This window comes from Meriones unguiculatus, chromosome 8 (assembly GCF_030254825.1).
Source record: "Meriones unguiculatus strain TT.TT164.6M chromosome 8, Bangor_MerUng_6.1, whole genome shotgun sequence".
NCBI classification, from domain to species: domain Eukaryota; kingdom Metazoa; phylum Chordata; class Mammalia; order Rodentia; family Muridae; genus Meriones; species Meriones unguiculatus.
Window position 1 is genome coordinate 109066475 of NC_083356.1, and position 23207 is coordinate 109089681.

The 23207-nt window shown below is 53.6% G+C and overlaps 1 protein-coding gene across 5 annotated transcripts; it reads right to left on the reverse strand.

Moving 5' to 3' along the window:
- On the reverse strand, positions 1 to 22631 carry Slc43a1 (solute carrier family 43 member 1). 5 transcript variants are annotated; one of them, XM_021642923.2, is made up of 15 exons: positions 22335 to 22631; positions 21019 to 21185; positions 12898 to 13075; positions 12744 to 12799; positions 12552 to 12628; positions 10094 to 10186; positions 8425 to 8558; positions 7357 to 7535; positions 6403 to 6549; positions 6261 to 6296; positions 5908 to 6061; positions 3604 to 3745; positions 3286 to 3359; positions 1976 to 2099; positions 1 to 671 (listed from the first exon to the last, which is right to left on the reverse strand). In XM_021642923.2, exons 1-15 carry the CDS (start codon positions 22448 to 22450, stop codon positions 525 to 527), a joined length of 1824 nt encoding a protein of 607 aa, XP_021498598.1. In that variant the 5' UTR covers positions 22451 to 22631; the 3' UTR covers positions 1 to 524. The 5 variants fall into 5 exon arrangements, with proteins under 5 accessions (XP_021498598.1, XP_060246328.1, XP_021498599.1 ...); XM_060390345.1 differs by lacking the exon at positions 22335 to 22631 and adding an exon at positions 21842 to 21887; XM_021642924.2 differs by lacking the exon at positions 22335 to 22631 and adding an exon at positions 21527 to 21661.
- Between the last annotated feature and the right edge of the window lie 576 nt (positions 22632 to 23207).

The window sequence follows — 23207 nt, forward strand, 5'->3', positions numbered from 1 at the left end:
TTTGATTTCCCTTTTATTTCCTAAGACTTGTAAGAAGCAGCACCAGGGAGGGAACCTGCCCTCCAGCCCCACACCCCATCATGGGTACAGCCAGCACCTCATACCCTCTTCCTCAGGAAAGGTTGCCATAATATGTGCACATGTGGCAGCTGGAACCTCAGGGGAGGCTGTTCACTGATCCCATGAGTCTTAGGACAAGTGTGGGGAAAGGGCAGCTTCAAACTCTGGTTTCCTCTGGTCCAAGAAGATGGCCCAGCACCACTGGAATAGGCATGGTCTTCAGTTAATAAACAGTTAATAAAAATAAAAATAGTTTCTAAGGGCTGGTTTTTTGTTGTTGTTTTAGGGCTTGGTTTTGTTTTGTTTCCCTTTTTGCAAGTCCCTACAAAAATAGAAATCTCAGTATTTATAAATCCACGGCCCTTAGCTCCATGCACAGGATGTAGGCAGAAAGCCACCAGGGTGTTCCCTTTGCCTTATCAGGCCTCGGTTGCCTGTCCTCCAAGTCACCGGGGCTCGGGAGTCTACATAGCCACCTTCGAAGCACTGAGCATCTTCTGCGGGACCGGCAAATTGGTGGCATACTCTCTCTGCAGACGGGCCCGGTAGTAGAAGAGGTAGGAAGGTAGGAGAAATCCCAGGAAGGAGAGAATCAGGAGGCCCAGATGCACCTTCAGAGCACGGAGAGAGAAGCAAGGAAAGTGAGCTGGGTGCTGGCTGGACACATCCTTCAGGGACCTGCCTGAGAGTATAGGGCAGACGCTGCCCTCCAGGTCCAGAAGGGAAGAGGCGTGCTCGGCCCCAGCAGGGGCGCTGACCGCTCCACCAGCACCTCGATAGCCAGCCACCTGGCCAAGGTGCTGAGTGACACCCTGACGTCTAGGAGCCACAGTCAGGCGCCACAACATAACACTCTCTGGCCCTGGAGGCAGGCTTGTGCCAGCCAGGAGGACCCAACTAGGCTGGCAAAAAGCGGCTCTCTGTCCTGGCCGAAGGAGGCAGAATGGATTTATAGCCAGTCAGGAGCACTCGGGGCTTGCCACACCCAGGACTTCAACCTCCGGGAGTTCCTGAGGATCACATCCTACCCCTTGACTCATGTGTGACTTTGGGCAAAGAATCTCAGCTCCAAGCCCCTCCTTCACAGGTCGACTGTGGCAAAGATGAGGGGAAAGAAAACCCGGCATGCTGCACGCAACTGCTCAGCAGGCTGCGAAGAGGGTAATATGGCACATTTGCTCAAGAGGGGCTGCATGGTCCAGTCCCACAGGAACACCTGAGTATCAGGAGGGGGACTTGGTGACAACAGTGGTACCTCACCCAGGAGCAGGCACTCTGCCACTCAACATCCCCAGCCAGCTGGGAGGAGCCTATTTCAAGAGTACTGAGGAGGGTGCCTCCATCAGTCCAGGGTGAACGCACTCCCCAGGACCATGACCAGGCCAGCCCAAGACTCGCCTGGGAACTTATGAAGACACATCAGTGGGAAAAGCTCTTCCAGGACACGCATGAGGGCCAGAGGCCGTCCATATAAATAGTGGGTGGGAGCAGCAGTCCACCTGTCCTGTTCCCTGGAGAAAACTGCTCAGCTCTGAGTTCAACAGACAGTCCTTGCCTCCGTGAATACTGTGGAAGGCCATCAAGGAATCCTCCCCGTGTCAGCCATGACATACGTGTACATGTACACACGCACAAGCGTGAATGCCCTCACACACACTCACTACATATATGCTAAAGTTTTTAAGGGTAAAACAGAATAAAAGCAGACCCTTGGAAGCAGATCAGGACAGAGGCTGATCTGAGGCTGGGAGCCCTTTGGGTTTTAACCCTCTGGGAAGGGTTCTGATGAGCAGCCAGCCGGACAGCCCAGGTTAGGAATCTCCACGGCACCCCCTGGCTGACATGCAGAGTGAGGGGTTCCAGCACACGCCAACCCCTGCCCTTCCCCCTGGGCCCATGTTGAAGCGGCTCTCACCCAGAAGGGATCTCCGTGCAAGGGTCCCACGGTGGCCATGAAGAGCAGCGGCTGCAGCAGAGCAAACAGGGCACTGACGAGGGACTGAAGGCCCGTCAGGGTCCCAAAATGCTTGGACGGGAACCTATCCAGAGGGACACCTGAAGTCAGAGGCGGGAACCCCTGTGGCCCAGCCCCCATCCTGCTCCCTCCCCAGAATCACCGTGCTGGCCAGGCAGAGCACTCCTTGATGAGGTCAGGCTCTGCACTTAGCCTTTGGCCACTCCAGAGCCAGCAGGCTGGGTTCAGTCGCCCGCTGTCTGTGTGGTCACTGTCAGTAGCTCAATCTCTCTGTACCCCATCCTTCACTAACAGCGGGGTATAGCCAAGCCTCACTGGCTCACTTACAGGGTTCTCTCCATAAGTATTTACTGGGCTCCTGCTATGTGCAGACACTGTTCTAAGTGCTCGAGAAAAGCGATGGATCTGTCACATAGCACGTGGCTGTGGTATAAGTACGATGAACGCAGAGCGTGTTAAGAGCTAAGGAGAAAGATTAAGCAGAGAGGCAGAGAACTGCGTGGAGACCAGGGACTCACAACTGCCGCTGATGTGGCCAGAGGCAGCCATGCCAGAAAGACAGAGAGATGTCCCCTGGAGACAGCGAGAAGGTAACACCGTAAGCCGTACAGGTATCCGGAGGAAGAATGTCACTAAGGCCCTCAGCAGGAAACATGCTGAGGGTCCGTTTGTCCACAAGGTGGCCCATGAGAGTGGAGAGGGGGCCAGTGGTGGTGGCACACACCTTTAACCCCACTCAGGAGGCAGAGGCAAGAGGATCTGAGTTCAAGTCTGGCCTGGTGTCCAGAGTGAGTTTCAGGATGGCCAGGGCTACCCAGAGAGACCATCTCAGAGAGAAAGAGAATGGGATAGGGTAGAAGAGGCAGGGAAAGTGAGAGGGGAGAGGAAAGGAGGAGGGAAGGAACAGGGAGAAGCTGAGCCACTACAGGTGACACAGATTTGCATACTTGAGATGACAGTGGGCTGGAGTGGGATTGAGGCAGACAAGTTTGGGAAACCAGATGCAGGTCGGGTGAAGGGCAGAGCCAAATGGATTACAGATGCCCTGTGGACAGGGGCTGTCTGCCTGTCATCATCTGCCACAGGACAGGAGCAGCCAGCTCCCATGACCATGTCCCCCTCTGACGATCCATACTGGAGGGATGCCAGGGGGAAGGCTGCTTTAGAAGTCGGGGCCCTTTCCGCTCTGGCTGAGCACCCCTAACTATGCGGGCAGAGCTCCACAGGGTAGCTTGGTCCACGAGGCTCACACTGCAGCGTAGAGACCTCCACAGGCCGAGTGGAAGAAGCCACGAACCATGGTGTGCAGGACAAAAGCCACCAACTGAAACCCAAGAGAGAGACAAAGAGGGTCAGAGAGAATCAAGGCAGAGAGAATGATGCAGGCCTTGCTGGGCACCTACACAGTTCTACCCTGACCCAACCCTCACCAACACAACCTACAAGGCACGCCTCCTAGAGAACCCAGGAGACCTGGAATAGAGCCGTGCTTCCGGAGAATGCAGGCACTGGCAGAGCGTTCCCATATGTGGGGTCGCAGAGATGGAGCGGGGTGGAGGAGCAGGTACCTGCAGCTGTAGGTTGCTGATGAGGCAGATGATGCCAAAACCCACAAGCAGAAGGTTGGTCAGGGTGAAGGCATTGATGGCGTTGGTGAGCTTTTGGACCTTACAGTAGCGCAGTCTGCTGGCCTTGGTGGTAGCCCCATCTCTGAAAAGAACAGGCACTCACTGGCTGCTCTCCGGAACTCCCCGGAAGCTCGTGGTACTTTGCCTGGCCCCACCCCATGCTGGTGTGCCTGCACCTAGCAAAGCAACGAAAGCAGAAAACCATTTCTCCGCCCAGAGAGATGGCTTGAAGTGCTTGCCTTGCAAACATGGGCACCTGGATTCTAACCCCTAAATGGCACACTCACACACACAAACACATACATTTTACATCTTCAATGCTAGCACTCAGGAGGCAGAGATGGGTGGCAGTCTGTGAATTCAAGGCCAGCTTGATCCACACAATGAGTGCTAAAAAGTAAATTCGGACATAGAGGTATATACTCGTAAACTCAGTGTTGGGGAGGCAGAGACAAGTGAACCCCAGGCTCTCACTGGTCAGCCAGTCTAGCCCACCAGGCAAGCTTCAGGTCAATGAGAGAACCTGTCTCAAACCGAAAGCCAACATGGGCAACACCTGAGGAACAACAGCCAAGGCCGTCCTCTGGCCTCGACACACATGTGCACCTACGCATGCACACCCACGCGCAAAAGAGAAAACATTTCTCCACAGCTGTGCTTTCCTCACCTAACTAGACAAGCTAGTTAGTCTAGTGTAAATCCAGGCCTATCCTCAGAACGCAGACCCAGGAGGAAGCTGCAAGTGTCCCAAGCACGTCTCATGCGATGCCACTCTGGGCACAGCTCAGCATGACTGCTCAGAAATCTCCCTCGTTCTAGGAATGACCAACGGAATAGGAGCCCAGGAATAGGAGCAGTGGGCTGGGTTAAGCCGAGGCTGCCCGTCCGTCCTGGGCAGGTGGGCTCGGGAAATGGGCCTTTGGCACATCACCAGCAGATGGTAAAGAGAAGGCTGGGGCCCAGAGGACAGAGGGAGGCCGCTGGGTCCGTCCTTGCCACCTTTTCTCCTGTCACCCTCTCCCACATCCTCAGGCAAATGGACTACAGAGGAGCAAAGAGCTCTAGAGTCCTGAGCTCAAGGTCCAATTTCAGTCTTTAGCCAACATGGTAACCTCAGGCCTTCCCCTACTACACCAGGCTCACTCCGTGTGACTGCAGGCCACGAGAGAAGTGACAGTAGGTTACTACTAAGACTATATTATAGAAGCTGTGACAGCTTCTGTCTGTACCTCTCCCCTCTCTCAGAACTCTGTCAGTAAGCCATATGCTGTAACAAAAGTAGCCCTACCATGGGCCACACTGGTAGGCCTTGAACTTAACGCTCAGTCACACTAGCAAACCTGGATGCAGCTACCCAACCTGGGCAGCACTCAGATGGCACCGCTATGGTAGGAAGATAGAAAACCACCTTATAACCAGGCACAGTGGCCACGCCTGTAAGCCCAGCACCCAGGGAGGCAGAGGCAGGAGGACCTCTGTAATCAAGGCCAGCCTGGTCTACAAATCTACAAAGCGAGTCCAGGACAGCCAAGGCTACATGGAGAAACCCTGTTTTGAAAAACAAACAAAAAGAAAGAAAGGAAAAAGAAAGAAGACAACATGTCAGAAGCCTCAGGTCAGAGACATCCAGGCTGAGGAAGTCCCAACTCCCTACCCTCAGCAGCGGTGCGAAAGTCAAGGTTGCCCTGGGGATAGGGCAATGAATTCCACAGCTACAGACAGCTAATAAACCAACCCCCACTCTCCCCAGCCTTAGTTTTGAAACACGGTCTGGGTCTCACCCTCTAGCAAGGGTGAGCCTAATGCCACCATATAGCCGAGGCTGGCCTCAAACTCACAGCCGCCTCCTGCCCCCGGGGGCTGCTTAGACGGCAGGCATAAGACCCCCAAGCTCGGACAAGCTTCGGAGTGTACACTCTATGACACTGATTCAGAAGCCTGCTGTGTGATCTGGTTGTACAACCCAGGTCTCAGCCAGTCATGGGAGGACCATCATGAACTCAGCCCACAGAGATGCTGCTGGACTCAGAACTGAGCAAAGTGCCTAGCGCAAACCCCGCCCTCAGCTATAGGCATTCTCATGCCAAACAGCCCGTGCCTTTTCTAGCCCAGTTCCCCATCCGCAAAACAACCAAGAGCCCGTGCTTTCTCAGACCTCTCAGGAGAATGAGACGAGAGGCTGCACACACACGCACAGAGGAACTGACAAGTGTTGCTGGGGTGTTAGTGCCGTCCCTCGGTCACCTGGCATCTCCAAAGGAAGCACTCTCGTTCGCGGCACCCTTGGCAGGAGCATCCACGCAATCCTTGATGCGCCAGTCCATGATGTAGCCAATGAGGGGGCAGGTGAGGAGACACAGCAGCTGCATGACTCCAAAGACGGAGGAGTAGAACTCCACTGGGCCGGAAGGGAGGTGGGCTCAGGATGTGGGCAGCTCAGCGGACACCGCCACCGCCTCCAGCAGAGAAAGGCGGGCCTCCAACAGCCTCCCTTGGGCCCAAATTCTCAGGCTCCCAGGACTAGAAGAATGAACCCCACCCTAGGCATGGGCACACCAGGGTACACATGGGCCGGGCCCCTGCCTTGCTCTCCTCACCTATCCCTTCCACCATCTGTCTCTGCTCAGTCGTCTCTGTGGGCAGAGGGGAGACACAGTGAGTGGATGCCCAGCCAGATGATCCTCCGGTCCACACTCCACCCCGCCCTCCACCCCACACAAGGTTTCCGAAGAGCCTCACCAAATTCCTGGCCACCGGTCACAAAGAACTCCAGTATCTTGTTCATGGCGGCCATGTAGAACATGACCCGCAGCTGGGTCATGCCCATGGTGATGAGGCTCCACAGGAAAATGGGGGAGCACAGGCTCTTTCGAAAAGGGACAGACTCTGGGGAGACAGTGGGGGGGGGTCAAGCCTCCAGAACTTCCATCTCCCAGTTTATGCGGGTCCATGGAACCGAGGGGCTAACTGTCTGACTCTGGAGAGGATCGGTCTCTTCTGTAACATCCTCCATACACGTTCTCAGGCGGGCTCTAAGTGCTTCCTGTGTTCCTGTGCTGCTTAAGCAAGTAAATGGTTTGTCGGAGCCCACGGGGCTGAAATGGCAGGGGGCTAATTACTGTCGTGGCTGGACCCATTTTGCACCATATGAAAAGCTTTCCTGCCTATTGGGCAATCTGGTCCTCATAACTATCCTCCCTGCTGGCTGATGACTGCAGAGATGAGGAAGGCAAAGGGAGGACCAAAAACAATGTCATGAAATGGAAAGCAGGGCTCAGACCCTCACCTTCTCACCCTGGAGCCCATGCCCCATCCCCACCACGTGTAGCTGAACTTCGGGAGGGCGCATCGCCCCCTGTGGCCAGCAGGGGGTAGAAGTATGCCAGACCTTGGACGGCCCTGTCTGCAGGCCCTCTGCTCTGGCTGTGCCTGATGCAACAGCAAGGAGATTGGTTGCGGATGGGTGGGAGCGAAGAGCCAGCTGCCTCACAGGTCAGGAAATGTGTCCTCTGCTGGAAGCGCCTCCCATCCTCTTGCAGAGGTCTTAGCAGATGACCCCTCAGTCTGGACTCCGCAGATCTCACTGCGCTTGGTTCTCCTCATCACAACGCCCACATAGGGCGTGGTGAAACCGAGGAGGATGAGACTGTGCCCTCCCTGCCCCCAAGGCTAGAAACCACAGCAGACACTCACTCTCGGGGTGCTTCTCTGAGGTGCCAGGGATGTCTGGAGATGAAATAAAGGTGTCAGACCCCTCCTCCAGGCTGGGAGCCTTCTGACTCAGTCGCTGACCCACGATGGTTACGTGGGTATAGAAGCGGTCACCTGTGACCTTGTGGTCCAAGGCTAACCCAATGAGTTTGATCTTCTTCCTGCCAACAGTCAGAGCAGAGCCTGTGAGAGCTAGCTGTGCAGGACCTAACTTCAAGCTCCAGGCACCATCCCAGCCTGCCCCAGTGAGCACCCCTTTATCTAGCACTGCCGAAACAAGCTCCCTTCCGTTGCGTCCCCCTCCATCTCTCTTGCTCAGAGGCTGGCCTAGGCACTTGCTTACACAGATACATGTAAATGAAGGGCAGAGGAGTGTTTTTTCCTTGGTCTATTTCCATGTAAGAGGTAGCATAACAATTTGAGACACTGGCCCAGCCTGGCCCCATCCAAACTTCAGCTCACTTCTTTTCTGTGCTAGGACTTTTGTCAAGTCACCGGGCCATTAATGGAGTTAACAACAGCATCTACATCACCCAGCTATTTGGTGGTGAGTACGGTGCAGGGCACACAGGATCCTGACACTTAATGTCAGCTGACTACTGCCCTGGGTGCTGGGCTGTGCAGTACCCCTTCTGACGCTGCGGAACTGAAGAGGGGCCGGGAAGCTGGCAATGAGGGTGCCCCACAAAACACAGGGTGCTAACTTCTTGGCAGCCTCTTGTTTGGGTCCAGGTGACACTCAGCAGTACTTCGTGGGGGGGGGGAAGAAAGGTCTCCTGCTGACCTCCCCCTCCAAAGCCAGAGAGAATATTACCAGTCATAGCAAAAAGCACATGTTGACCGCCTACTATGTGTGGGCCCGCTATTTAAAAAACCACCTGTGAGCAAAAGCAGAGCTGGGGAGTCTGAGACCGTTTGCAAAACTGAATTCCAATCCAGGTCTAAGGCCAAAGCTGGTTCTGTCATCAAAGCCCTGGCCTCAGCCCTCTACTGCAGGGGTCAGGGGCCGGGATCCGCTTCACACGCCAACCTCCTCTCCCAGCCTCTCACGTGTAATCAACTTCCTCAGGGGCAGGAAAGGCTTCTGCAGGCCAGTTGAGAGCACAGTTCAGAAAGATAAGACAGGCCAGGCCAGACCAAGTGAACATGATGACCATGAAGGATACGCCAGCATCGTAGATCAGCTGTTGGGGAAGGACAGGCCATGGAGGAAGCCAGCTTGCCTGGGCCCCACAAATGCAGAACCCTTGGGGAACTGGGACCTTCAGGGTCTCCTGCACCCCACTCCTTAGACCCAGTTTGCAGGCAGGGAAAGCAAAGCCAGAAGTTAAAAGCCAGCACGGCTGCCATTCCACCCCTTCCTCCACCAAAGCCCCGCTAAAGGAGTGCGGAGTCATTCTTAAAAGGTGCTGAAGGTGCCCACCACTCACTCACACACAGGGCATCTCAACTACTACCTCGGAAAGGAATGCCGTTTTTTTTTTTTGTTTTTTTTTTTTACCTATGACTCCGTAAAAAGTATTATTTTCACACACACACAAAGTTTTTTTTATATCATGCTCACAAGGGAAATTAACACAGTGGGTTTCGCCTTCCCCTTGCTCGCACATTTCGTCATGGAGGGGCAAACCCAGCCTGAGCAGCCTTATCTCCTGGCTCCCAATGGCACACAGGTGCACCTGCTGCCGGGGTGTGGGGTAATTCAGCAGGTTTCTAACCCTAGAACAAACAGGCTCTGAACAAACGTGACAGCCCCTTTGATAAGAGATCGTCTCCAGCCCCTTTGATAAGAGATCGTCTCCAACTGTCCTCCCTGACAGAGCCCCGGTCCTGTGCGGGGGGGGGGTGGGGGGCAGCTCTTCCAGGAGCTCGGGACTTGGCCTCTTTCGGAGGTAAGGAGGAGCTTCTGTAGACAGCACCGCTCAAGCCCGTAGGGGTAGCACAGGACCCCTCAAGCTCACCCAGGCCAGACTCTTTGCCATAACGAAAAGCTAACTGCGCAGGGTCAACGCTGATGAGCGGCGTGCTCCAGCAGAAACACTGCTCGGACTGCTTGACCGGAAAGAGGCAGAGTCCTCCAGCCCATCCCAGGCTTAAAGCTCAGAACTCCCCTTCCCACTCCACCACGCAGGCCTGACCAGGATCCGCTGTGGCATAGATGTGCTTCGTAACCTAGGCCAAGAACTCAGCCTCTCCACCCCCATCCAGTTCCCGGGTCAAGGCTGTGCAGCACCGGGACGAGAGCAGTGGCCCCGTGTGGAAGGCTTGCATCTCTACCACGAGTGGAAAGGCAGAGTGTGGCGCACACACCTGCCACCCCGTGTGGGCTGCGGCATGGAAACGGCAGATCCGGTGGGCTTACTGGCCTGCCCATCTAGCCAAAACTGCAAGCTCCTTGTTCAGTGAGAACATAAGGTGGAGCCAGGGTGGTGTGCACACCTCTGATCCCAGCACTTGGCAGGCAGATCTCTGGGAGTTTAAGGACAGCCTGGTCTATAGAGTGAGCTCAAGGACAGTCAGGGCTAACCAGAGAAACCCTGTCTCAAAAGAAAAGAAAAGAGCAAGAGAAAAAGATCCCCAATATCAACCTCTGCTGCCACAAGCAAGGATGAGCCCAACTGCAACAAACTGCAACACACACACACACACACACACACACATACACACAGGAGGGGGGGAGACAAGGCAGCCCTCCCCAGCCCTGCCAGAAGTTCCATACCTTGATTCCAGGGAAGGTGATGGCGGAAGATGCGTAGGAACCAATCATGAGTGCCATGAAGGTGGAGCGCAAATTCCCAAACATGTTGGGCAGCTGAGGGAGAAGAGCAACTCCTGTGAGCTGGAGATACCCCATTGCCACCCCTGGCTCCCCTTTCTTAACACTCCACGAGAGAGCTTGGAGGCATTTCCGACGGTGAACTCCGGGAGTGGAAGCCCAGGACACCCATAGAAAAGTGCCGAGGTAAATCCACATGGGGGGGGGGGTTGCTCCAACCCCTCTAACACACTCGCAATGCACTTGGGCACTGAAAAAGGTGCCAGAAATAACCTAGAGAGCAATTTTAACTTCATCTCATCCCAGGATGGCCCGGGTGCTCTGTTCATGGATCTCCTTCATTTGGTGACATCTGAAGAAGCCCCTGGAGCAGGTGGTGAGAAACTCTGATCTAGGGGCAAGAAGGCTCGTAGAGGGCCGACGCCCGGCACCCACACAACTGTTTATCACTCTAGTTCCAGGGGACCTGACAGCCTCTCTGGCCTCTCTGACATGCATGCCCACAAAACACACACGTAACATAAATAAGTAAACGCCGATGCTGTGAAGGAAAGAACACCCAAGTTCACAGCCTCAAAGACTTCCTCCCCATTCTGGCCCCATCGAGGCTGTGTCTGTGGATGACCCTGTGACACAGAGGTGACCTTTAACTCTCTCTGTGGCCTGCACACCACCTCAGCCCACAGGTTCGGCTGGACTAGAATAAATCACGGGAGACCAGGGAGGTAAGAATGAAACTGAGGTGGCTCTGAGGCGCAAAGCAGGCCCACAGAGCCAACCGGTCATGAATTAGTTGATGATCGTATGATTGCTAGGAGTGAGCCAGGCCCTGAGGGGAAGGGAAGGCAAAGTCCTCCGATCCTTCGCTTGCCTTCGCCCTCAGTCCCACTGACCTCCAGGGTTAGGAGAAGCCATCGCTGGACAGGACCTTGATGTGGTACAAAGACTAAAGCCCCTCCAGAGGAGAGGCTCAGTGGAGGGACCTCAGAGCTGAGGAGTAAAATGTTTACACAGAGAAGGGTGCTGTCATAGACCTCAAGGAGGTAAGTCAGGGAGGCCAAGTGGGCTCCCATCAGAACGGAGACTTTGTCACTAGCGCCTTCCATCGGCCATGCTCACAGGAAGGACAGCAGGAAGGACCCCTGTATCTCAAGGGTGGAAGAGGCGCGGCCTCAGCCTAGCGCTGCCGGAGCTCACCATAGGGTGACCCCGGGGGCAGCATATTGGCAGTAGTTCCCTTCCAGGGGCGGTCTGCAGCTGCGAAAGGGCTGGCCAGCAGGGCAGGGCCGCCCAGGGGTGGGGCGGGGCAGGCACCAGGCCGTGCCATTGGCTGGAGATTACAGACGCTGGAAGCGCGGACTGGCCGCCCAGCAGTCCCTCCACTACACAGGGCAGGGTCCAGGTCAAGCCTGCTGCCAGCGGGAAGGGGTTGCTGCACAGAGGGGTGGGTCGGAAGGGATCAGCTTCCTTGAAAGTTGTGAAATGTCCCCAGCTGCAGCTAAAGGCAGCTGCTGGGATGAGAAAAGAGGCCAAAACACCCAGTTGGGCCGCATCAGAAATAAACAAACCAAAAACGCCCAACAGGAAATGTCCCACCCCGCCCCCACCTGGATTCGCTTTTAACCCTTAGACCCACAGACACATATATGCATATAGAGTAAAACAAACTCACGCAGATGCCTAATAGGTGGAGCCCACGTGAAAGGGTTAGTTTTTGTAGGTCAAAAATGGTCAGCTATTGGCAAATTCGCACGGGTACAACCTCACAAATGCGTTTTCCACTCCAGCCCTTTCACACACTCCCCCACAGTGTGGTAAAGGTCCCCAAGGCGAGGACCACGTCACCCAGTAGAGCCTTCTTCCCAGTCTGTTCCACTGCTGACATGACCTATCAGTTTGCTTGCTTATTGGGTTTTCTGTTCCGCCCCTCCCTAGTCCCCATATGGAAGCTTCTGGAAGGGGGGACAGAGTCCTGTTTGTACTGTAGGCGCAGTGCGGGAACATAGCTCAACTGACACAGGCTCAGTACACACACGCACACGCACACAGTCTCACCCACGCACAGCTCCGTGCCTGCCCTCAGCTCCCACGTGCATAGTCCCACACCCAGACTCCTTATCTGAGCCACTCATCTCACTTGAGTCTGTTCTTTTTGTGTGTCTGAGGGCATATGTGGGCCGTGTGCTGTGCCCCCAGAGGCCAGAAGACGGCGCTAGTTCCAATGGGTGCTCGAGCTCTAGAGGGTCATGCGCTGTAGAACCTGGGGGCTGGCAAGCACGCTCTGAATGAAGAGCAAATGTTCTTAACCGCTGAGCCACCTCTTCAGCCGCTCTCGTTCACTTCTAGTCCCACCCACTCCCAGGTGCCTGGAAGGGCGCCAGGACATTTCCGTCATACTCACGGTAAGTGAGGTAAACGTTAGGCAGATGCCAGCAAACCCATTCAGGGACAGCGCCAGGAATATCAACGGAGACAGAACTGGGAAGACAAAGAAGGGCAGCTGAGGGCATCTGTAGAGCCGTGGGAGTCCACAGGCAGGAGCTGAGGTCAATCCACCCACTCTAGAGGAAGCGCATGAGGACAGACGGCTCACCTTCGGTGTCCCGGGAGGCCAAGGCCATGAGCGTGCAGGATGCGGCGAAGGAGGCGCTGTCAGGACACAGAAGAGGGGGCCGTGGTGTGCTGGCCTCCCTCCTCTGCACCCTCTCCCCCGCCCTGCTGTGTCTCCCCACACCCCGCCGCCTCACCTGCCCACCAAGCGCAGGGGCCTGGGCCCAAAGCGGTCCATGAGGATCCCCAGAGGCAGCGTGGTGGCGCTCAGCAGGAAGGAGCCGATGGTGAAGCCCAGATTGAGCATCTTGTCCTGCTGGTCACAGGTTGGCCACTGGCGCTGTTCATCTTGGGTGGTATTGGTCCTGTTCTCAGCTGAGGAGGGGAATGGGGACTCAGTGCAAGCTACAGACACAGGAAAGCAGCCTGGCCCAGGGGTCCTGCCTGCCAATCCAGGCCTCTAGAAGTAATGTGGAGTCCTGTGTGCTCTGATGAAGGACAGAAATTAGCATCTGGCCTTGGAAGAACTACATACAGTCTCCACCTGACGCTTCAAGTAGCCCAGTAAAGAAAGCCGGCCTCAAGGCATGTACCACATTGGAATAGTCCCTGGAGGGCCCCAGCCAGGAACCCCACATCACGAGGCAAAATCGGTGACTGGTTCTCTTAATGTATGCAACAAGAATGCACATAAAGGAAGCAGAGAAAGCCTTCTCAATAAATGACATTTTGATAATAGCAGCTAGGACTGTTTAGAATGTAACTGTGTTCCAGGCCCGGCTCTTCACACACCATCTAAGTCACAATAAGGCCCCAGGAGTCCACTAAGAAAACATCCCATCCCCCCACATGAAGACACCAGCATGCCGCCTTCCAGGGCCCTTCACCTGTGAGTTTGTGAGCTGCGGCAGGGTAACGAGGACAGGGGGTGAAGTCAGTGCTTAGCTCTGTCACTAAGCCATGAGGTGGCTGCCTCCAAATAGTTCCTGGGAGACTGGTCAAACAGGGTCTCCCTTCCCACTGCCCACCCGCCTTGCTTCAGATGGACGGAGTCTTGGCTAGGGAAACTCCCTCACTCTGGCTTTGCCTCAGGCCACTTATCCGGTAACAAGGGCAGAGAATGAGCAGCCTCAGCTGGAGACAGTTTCCAGCCCAGCGGAAAGGGCCGGGGCACATTCCATAGCTGACAATGGGGCTGAACACAGACCCACAGGATCATACCCTGACTGGAAGCTCATGACAGAGAACAAATGGATGATGATTCAAAGAGGGAGGTGTGGGGCTGGAGAGATGGCTCAGTGGTTTAAAAAGCAGTGGCTGCTCTTCCAGAGGACTCGGGTTCAATTCCCAGCACTGACATGGTGGCTCAAAACTGTCTATAACTCTAGTTCTAGGATATCCAACACCCTCAACAGAAACATGCAAGCAAAACACCAATGGACATAAAATTAAAAATAATTAATTAATTAAAAAAGAGGTAATGCCTCAAAATAAATAAATTAATAGATAGATAAGCAAAAAGAGAAGTGTGCTGTTTGTAGTGAGTCCTGAATGTAATCCCAACCCTAAGGAGGCTGACACAAGAGGATTGCCCTGAGGTCAGTCTGAGCTATGTGTGAGACTGGCCTCAGAGAGAGTCATTAACTAAAAATACAAAAGGAGAGAGTTCTGTAAAGAGAACAGAAGAGCATGATTGCACCTGGGTGCTGGGAAAGAGGTTGGTTATTCACCCGACTTCAAGTAACCTCCAACTGCCAAAGGACCTACAGGTAGGAGAAGGAAATGAGATCTGTGTGTTAACATAAAAAGAACATAAAGACCTATCAGATCCTAAGAGCAGGAAAAGAACTGCCCTAGGCAGTCCCAACTACCTGGCAGGCTCGGTGAAGGGCCCGTGAAGGACGTAGTCAGGGTTGAGACCACTCAGCCTTTGAGATTCATGCTATCTTTACGATCATCAGCCATTTCTCCACTGGCTTTGTCCACACAGGTATTCCACACCTGATTACTGAACATTGCTGTACGCCAGCATTGTGTTGGAACAGTGGGTAAAGAAAGAAACAGAAGACAGGCCAAAGGCCACGCACAGGTGCCCATGTTTTGCTGGACTGGCGTTAAGTGTCACTTTAAATATAAAAAAATCCAGATTTCTAGTTCATTGAGAACTGGGCATGGTGGTCTGCAACCATATTCCCAGCTACTCAGGTGCCTGAGGGAGCAATATAGTAAAAAGAGAGGAAGAAAGAGAGAGGGGAAGGAGGGAGAGACAGTCAGGAAGACGCAGCTGTTGCTGCTGATGGCCTCCTCTTTTGCCAGGGCTGTCCTTGTTGAACAGGCTTGTGTCAACCTCACCACTCCCAGATGCTGGCTATCTTAACCCTGCCCGTCTGGCCCCATCCCTTATCATCTGCCTGCCCTTGTATGGTGTGTGAATTTGTAGCCCCTGCATTAGACACTGTCTCTGCCGTTACATCTTTCATAATCAAACGACAACTTCCCTCCCAAACAATTACACTAGCTTGCTGTTAACACCTACTTTGTACCAGGTTGTTCAAAGCAAAGCTTTCACTTGATATTTGCAACAGCCCTAGACGCAATACAGCCCTAGACTGGATTACAGACGATGAGACTGGCAGAAGCAAAGGCCCAGCAGCCTGCAGCAGGCTCCCATTCGCTCAAGGGCCTCTCCAGAGCCACCAGCCAGCCTAGCTGTCCCTCAGGCCAGCTTGAAAACTTTCCCCGGTCTATTCTAAGCCAGCAAGTGTGTGAATCCTGCTACAGAACCCAGGCAAGAGGATAACTAATGGCCACTCCAGGAACACCTAAGTTCCAGTGGCTTCATCCATCAGCTCCCTGTGAGTGCAGTATGTGCGAGCTCCCGAAGCCTGGTCACTGTGGCCAGGACCTGCCTAAAGGACCTGCATCCATGACAGGCACGGCAGAATACATCTTCGGCATCCACCTGCCCCACTGTCACACACAAATGAGACACGGGGGATGAGGAAGGGATGCACTCAGTAAGGGAGTGACCAGCACATGCCCCAGCCCTTGTTTGCTCCTTTTTAGCTTAGACATCTACACACACTAACCGGCCCCACACAGTACACAGCCACACACACTACACAGCCACACATACTACATGGGCATTCAAAGAGGGGTCAGGCAGTATATGGAAACATATATAAATATTATGTACATGTGTGCATACACATCAAACCCAAGGCTGTACCACACTTTAAATAACAGCAGCTATGGCACACAGAAATGATAAAATTCCGAAGGTGGCTTGTGGATGGTCCTGTCCGGGGAACGCCGGGAAATGAGATCATGGTTAATTGTGTACCATAGCTACACTGCTAAAATTCTAAGGCCTTGTCCCACCTTTGACCTGGAACACCTGGACCTGAGGATGGGCTGGTCCCATCCATGCAGAATTTAAAATGATTCCATATTCTTTGTCTCCTAATCCATGCTTGCTTTCTCATGATACCTTCTTGCTGGTGGCAAAACCCCTCAGGACTAAATTTCTGTCTGGTAAAGTCTTGTCCATGACACCAGAGAATGTCATGTTGGAGCCAAGTCTTGTGCTCAGAGATAAGAAGTCTGAAGGAAGGCCTGGTGCTAAATGGAGTAATAGGAGCAGTCCCCACAGAGCAAGACCCCGCCCAGCCAGTCCCACAGCCTGAGAAAGGAAAAGGCCTGAGAGGTCTGACGCCTAGAAAGCATCAGAGTCCAAGCCCATGCAAATATCACTTCAGGAAGGGCCAGTTTCCAGACCCTGCGGACAGCACGGCAGCCTCACCCTCGCTGCTAAAGATAACTGTATCGACTGTGGACTCCTCCTCCTCAGTTAAGGAAAGCCACCGAGAGTAGGGGTGTGACCAGAGTCCCTCCTTAGAGGCCCAGAGACCATCTCATGAAGTTACGAAGGTGAAGTCTAGATTGCTTTGGAGACCCCAAGATGTTGGAGATGCCATAGCCATGGGATGTTTGCCAAGGAGCTGCTGACAGGGAGAGGAAGCAGCCCAGGAGAGAGAAGTGTGCTGCAGTCAACAGAGTCTGAAGAAGTGGGAGAGCTGACATGAAGTAACAGGATAGGAAGTTCTCCTTGCTCAGCTTTAGTCTTGCTTTGGTCCAATATTTCCTCACTATGCCTCTTCCCTTTTGGAATGGTAATGTATATCCTGTGCCATTGTACATTAAAGTATGTGACTTACTTTTGATTTTACAGGGGTTACAGTTAATAGAGTGCCTCAGAAGAGCCTTTTTTAAAGAAAAGTGTTGAGACTGTTATCGACTGTAGACGCTTCTGAAGTTGACTACATTTTCTATCATAATCTGACTATAGGCCTATGGGAATGGGTGCGGGGGGGGGAGCTGGTTTGAATGAGAACTGCGTTTGGTTCCAAGTTGGTTGAACTACTCAGGAAGGATTAGGAGGCGGGTCACTGGGGACGGGCTTTGAGGTTTCCAAAGCCCATGCCAGACTCCGTCTAAATTTCTCTGCCCGTTTGTAGATTAGATGTGCGCTCTCAGCTGCTGCTCCAGGGCCGTGGCTGCCTGCCTGCTGCCATGCTCCCTGCCATGATGGCCATGAATTCATCCTCTTAAACTGTAAGCAAGGCCCCAGTTACACACTTGCTCATATAAGTCGCCTCGATTATGGCGTCTCTTCACAACAAGACAGTATCTAAGACAGCTGGTCCGCTGCTGAGCAGTCCTCAGCCGTTAGGGGTTGGGACACTCAGGCTTTCCCCCTGAGGCTTAGTAACAAAGTTCTTTGGTCGGAACTGAAGCAAAGCCTCACTTTGGGGATGGAGCTTCGCACACCTGCAGGTGCTGGGGACGGAGCTTCGCTGGCTAGGGAAACACTGCAACCCTCAGCAGCAGTCCTTGCCCTCCTCCTCACCAGACGGTGACCTTTGGCACACTGCTCAACATCTCCTTAGCTGCGGGGTTGTCTCCCCTCAAAATGGGATCATAATAATACTGATATCACAGGTTTATAATGAGCTCTAAAGACCCGGCAAATAGTAAACATTTGACAAATGTTAGCATTGTTTTGCTGTTTTGTTAGCACGTCATCAGTTGAGCTAGGCCTGGCTAAATTTTGAGTTACACTCCCCATTAGCTCCCACATAGGGGAAAGAGCCTGACACAAACAGTATGACCAACAAACCTCAAAGCCTGTACTAATGTCAACGCAGTAATAGCCTTCCATTTGCTGAGCTCTTCAACTGTTTCTTAAGCAGCATCATTTGAGAATTGCATTGCTCTGTGACAGGACAACAGTATCCAGATGGAGACAGAAAATCACAATCAGAATGCAGAGAACAAGTGACCATGTGGTGGCTGGCCCCAGCTATCCATCTACCACACAACTCCTGCACCTGAGGCTCAGGAATCATGATGGAAGAGAAAGGAGCTTGCCGGGAGACTGCATCTCTGAGAAATGTCAGGGAAGTCTCATAAAGAATGAGACACCAGGAAGCAGAAAGGACTGTTTGTGATCAGACAGCACAAACAAGACAGAACAGGAAACATCATCCTATCCATCTGCCTGCAGGGCCCCTTAAACAAGGGGGTGGGGAGAGGTGCTGTGCGCTGTTTTCTCAAAGTGCACAAATACGTTCTGTGGAAAAGGACAAGAGTTCGCTCAGCTTACCACTAGTGATCACAGATAGCCAGACTCTACCACACACCAGTTCTGTCCCTTACAAGATCAAGGCTCTAAACATTAGGAGCCCAAACCACAGAGCTAGGAAAACACGGGTGAACTTGGTCTACAGCCAAGTGGGGGGGGCGCCTTTAATCCCAGGCAGAGGCAAACTGACCTCTAAGTTCAAAGCCAGCCTGGCTTACAGAGTTCCAAAAGAGCCAGGGCTACACAGAGATCCTGTCTCAAACACACACACATATACAAACACACACAGATGCAAATTTTTGTGACCTGAAATTTGGCCAACAGTTTCTTAAACATAATGGAGTAACAGAATGAAAAAAAGAAAAGAAAGGAAGAAGAAAGAAAGAAAGAAAGAAAGAAAGAAAGAAAGAAAACAGGCAAATAGGATCTTTATCAACACTAAAAAAAGGATACACACCAGGAAAAAAAAAAAAACTATCTAAAGGACTTAGATCTGGTGTATAAAGAACTCCTCTGCTTCAGTAATGAAAAGCCAGAACTAGGAGTTAGCTCAGTGATGACTGAACATATGCTTAGCAGCATAGGGCCCAGGATCCAATCTCCAAGTAAACAAACAAGCAACTAACACAACTTAAAAGTGGAAGAAGTAGCTGACTAGATGTTATTCTGGAGACCATGCCAATAAAAACCCATGAAAAACATTCAACCTCAGTATGCAAATTAAAAAGACAATCAGCAACCAATGCTGAGGATGTGGCGAAGCTGGAATCCTGCAGGCACTGCTGGGAAGAATTTAAGATGTGGGAGTCATTCTGGAAAACATTAAGGTTAGCTTCATGACCCAGCAAGTCCACTCCAAAATAAATCCGTAAACTCAGGAGTGTTATCCTCACTAAACCAGACGCCCATCAGCTGATGAAGAAAATGTAGCCAGTCTACAGAATGGAGGTACTCTGCTATAAAACAAGAAACGAGGCTAAACCTAGAAAACATTATGCTAAGTAAAAGAAACCAGCCACAAAAGACCAGATTACATTTATAGAACACGTTCTAAATAGGTATAGCTCGTATTTGTCATAGCCAGCCTGTAACAGAAAGCAGACAAGTGGTTGCCTAGAGAGAACAAGGGGAGCTGGTGCTCAGCACAGGGTTACTTTTGGGGATAAAAGTAAATGCTCTGAAATTTGTGGGGATGACTATGCTGTATATATATGGGATATATGTATGTATGTATGTATGTCTCAGGCCCTTAAAAGTTTTGGGGTGATAGAAATGTTGTAAATTTTGGCTGTTGTGATACTATTGGGGTGTATATACTTGTCAAACATCAAGATGCACAAGGTAAGTTAATTCTTTGTGGAACTCTGCCTCCAGATGCGGAAGGCAGGAAGAAGCCCCGGGTGGGCTCCAGCAGATCAAGGCCCCAGGCAACAAAGGGAACATGCAGGGGAATTTGACTCTTGTGCGTGAGCATCCCTACGCTCCCACTTGGTCCTCTCAGCTATCCTGGAATGCCTATTATTCCATCTTATGGGATCCCCCTGCCTTCCTGGACCTCATCTCCAGCCCCAGGCCTCTGAGACTAGAGCCAGGCACATGGGCAGGGTAGAACCCTTTGCTGCCTTAGAGATAACCTCGGCAGGGGTAGGGCAGCCCCACAGTGTAGCTGCTGCAGCAAATAAGAATAGATAGCAAGACGGCCTCACCTCCGCCCTCAAGGAAATGGTCTTCTGTTTTTTCCACACTCAGAGCATACACTGTGAGGCAGGGGACTGACCTGCGGAGCATTTGTTCAGTGCTGTTGAGTCACAGCCATCCCATGGAAAGATATTACTCCTGTTCCTACGTAATGGATGCTCAATTTGTAAGGAACCCACTGGTTAAATGAGGTGGAGGCTGGGATCCCTGCTGGCGGCTGCCTTTCCATGTGTGCTCCCCAACATGGATGTGAAAGAGACCCCAAGTGTACCCCACACAGCGCCTTCACAGAGCAAAGCACTCTCCTTTCCAGAAAAAGAACTATCCACCAAGTCCCGGCCAAGTGAGGGGCTCCCGGGGCAGAGGCAGACAGACAGGCTGCCTCTGGCTGCAGTAACACTCTCAAAGAGTTTAGGATACTCATACCAGGTTTGGATCCGTTTACACAAGGCCAGGGTGACTGCCAAGGAGAGCAGAGACGAACCCTCCAGAAAGGCCCGTTCTGGAGGAAACACGGCTGCTAACTGTAGAAATGGCTGATTTGCAGAACCGCAGACTCCAAGGTCTCGGAAAGGACAAGAGCACATGGCCTTCGCTTTCACACTCCAGTTTGTGCGGCTCTGCTTGATCTCATTAAGGACTCCCGTGTGCTGGTGATGCAGGTCAGCGCTGCACGCGGTGGGCGCGGAACTTCTAAGAGTCTACATCATACTCCAGACTGAACATTGTCACGAGCAGTCAGTCTCGGGCTATGAATGCCTAGTCGCACACCTGGATTCAGGAACCACTGAATCAAAGGATGCTAAGAGAGCGGGCACATGCAAAGTGAGGCTGTCCAATTCCCAACTGCCCAGTGTTCCAGTCGTGGGCAGCCCTGCTTTGTCTCCGCCTGACCACCTGTCCTTGTTTTCCAATTTCCTCCTTCCTCCTCCTCCCGCCCCTCGTGGTCCTCACCTCCCACCCTTCAGTGATATACCTGGACACAGGCTGGAATAGAAGCCTTCTTTCTTGAGCATGATCAGCAGGGAGGCCCAGCCCAGGAGCACCGCCGAGAAGAAGAGGTTTTCCAGCACAGCGGTGCAAGCCATCCACCAGCGCCTTCCGTATGCCTGCTTCAGTGTCGGGGCCATCGTGGCCAAGACTCTGCAGAGAAACAGAGCGCTGAGAGAAGGTCTTCCTAGCGGCCCTTGAGAAGGGTACTCCATCACGATGGCTCCTGAGACCCCTGAAGCCAACCCGAGAGGGAGCCTTCATGGAGGCCCCATAGCGCTGCTTTGGAGCTGGCTCCGCTCGCTCTGGCAGTGCCAGGGGCGAACGCGCGACTGGCCCGCAGAGCACTATCAGGAACTAGAAAGGTCTAGTCTGAGCGAAGCAACTTCCTGGCGCGCTGCCGGCCTTGCCTACCCAGGCCAGGGCGCACGGAGCCCGCTCCTGGAGCCAAACCCCAAGTTCCCAAAGTCTCCCAAAGCTACCAAAGGGCGGACCGTGCTCTCTAGCCACCGCTGGCCCACGGCTGGCCGGCCTCTTGCGCCAGATCGGACTCTCAGAAGCGGGCAGGAGGCGGAAAGGGAAGTCTGGGGCTAGCCAGAGACCCTCTATTCTTGTTACGCCTTTCATTCTACTCCTCTCCGGAGCCCGGGTAGGGAAACTCCTCCCGCTCGCCGAGGCCGGCGGCGCTCACATTCCTCCTTGTCTCCTGGGCCAATCCCACAGCTGCCACGTGGAGGAAGACCCTGGGCGGGCCCGGTGGCACCCCGCGCGCCCCTCACCCCGCCGCGCGCGCCTGGGGACGCGCCAACCTCAGTCCCGAGGAGAAGGCTCGGGCTCCAGCAGGAAGTCGGGTGCCTGTAGACTTTATAAGGACAGACTTTATAGGGCAGCGGATGGGGTGGCCGGCGGGCGGGTGTGTTTACCAGGGGGATGAAGAAATTCGAGCTCTCCAGGGCGCAGTAGCCACCGCCAGCCGTGGAGGCGATCTGACGCGGGGACACGGAGCGAGACCCGAGGGGACAGACAGAAAAGAGCAAGCAAGAAAGACGAAGGGGTAGGAGACACTAGCCCTTCTCTGGTCGGGGTGGCTCGGCCCCTCATGTGTAAAATGGGGCTTTCGATTCAGGGATCCCAGAGGTTCCTTCCCACGGCGACAGCCGTGGCTCTAAACAAACAGGGTGGACGCGAAGAGAATGGAGGGGTCGGGCGGAGGCGACAATGTGCCCGGGGACTCAGGTAACGGTCGCTCCGTGGGGACCTGCAAGTGTGGTTGGGCGACTCTGAGCGGCGCTAGCTGCTCACCTGTCCCCAGCGAACGTGCCCCCCGCAGCTCTTGACACCCGGGGTAACACAGAGCCTTCGCGGCGGTTCCACACTCCGGCTCTCCGGAGACCCAGGATCTCAATCCCAAATCGCATCCACGCGGGGCTCTTTCCCGCCAGAGCCAGCGGGGCTCGGAGCTTCGGCTCCGCCGCCCGCCGGTCTCACCTCGTCTGCGCCCTCGGAAGAAGCGGAGGATCTGGGCTCCGGGTGCCACAGATCCGGGAAGCGTGGACTACGCGATCTGCTGAGTTGATAGCTGTATTTACAGGCGTTGGGAGCAGCGCCCCAAGGTGGGGGCGGGGGTTCCCGTCCCTTCCCCACCCCTTAGGTCGAGTTTCAGGCACACGTGACTGGCCTGTTGGTCCCTAGACACTCTGCTTACCCAGTACGCCCTGGGCGCCTGCACTTCCTCTCTCGACCCCCACCTTCTCTGTTGACCGTCTGAACTACGGTTTGACAGCATTCTCTGCATCTTTGTTCAAAACAAGCGAAGACTTGGCTGGTGGGACTGGGTGCTGGAAAGGCTTGGGTGGGGTTTCGAACTGTGAGGTCGAAGAAGAGTGTTTTCTGAGAGTCAGAACTCTTCTGCAGTTCATATGCTCCAATTAAGAGTCTGAATTTTGAAGGCCGATTAACCTGCTTTACCTTGGGCAACTTAACCTCTCAGAGCGTCAGTTCCCCTCTCGGTAGATTTGGGTAGCAGCAGAATGGGCCTGCCTGCCAAGAGGAATGGAGTTAGGACGCAGCTGTAACGCCGGGTACACTTGAGATGCCGAGCATTATAAGGGCTCATTGTTGAGGCTGTTGTTATCATTTCCGAAAGACCTGGATCAGGTGCGTCTAGTCCCTAAA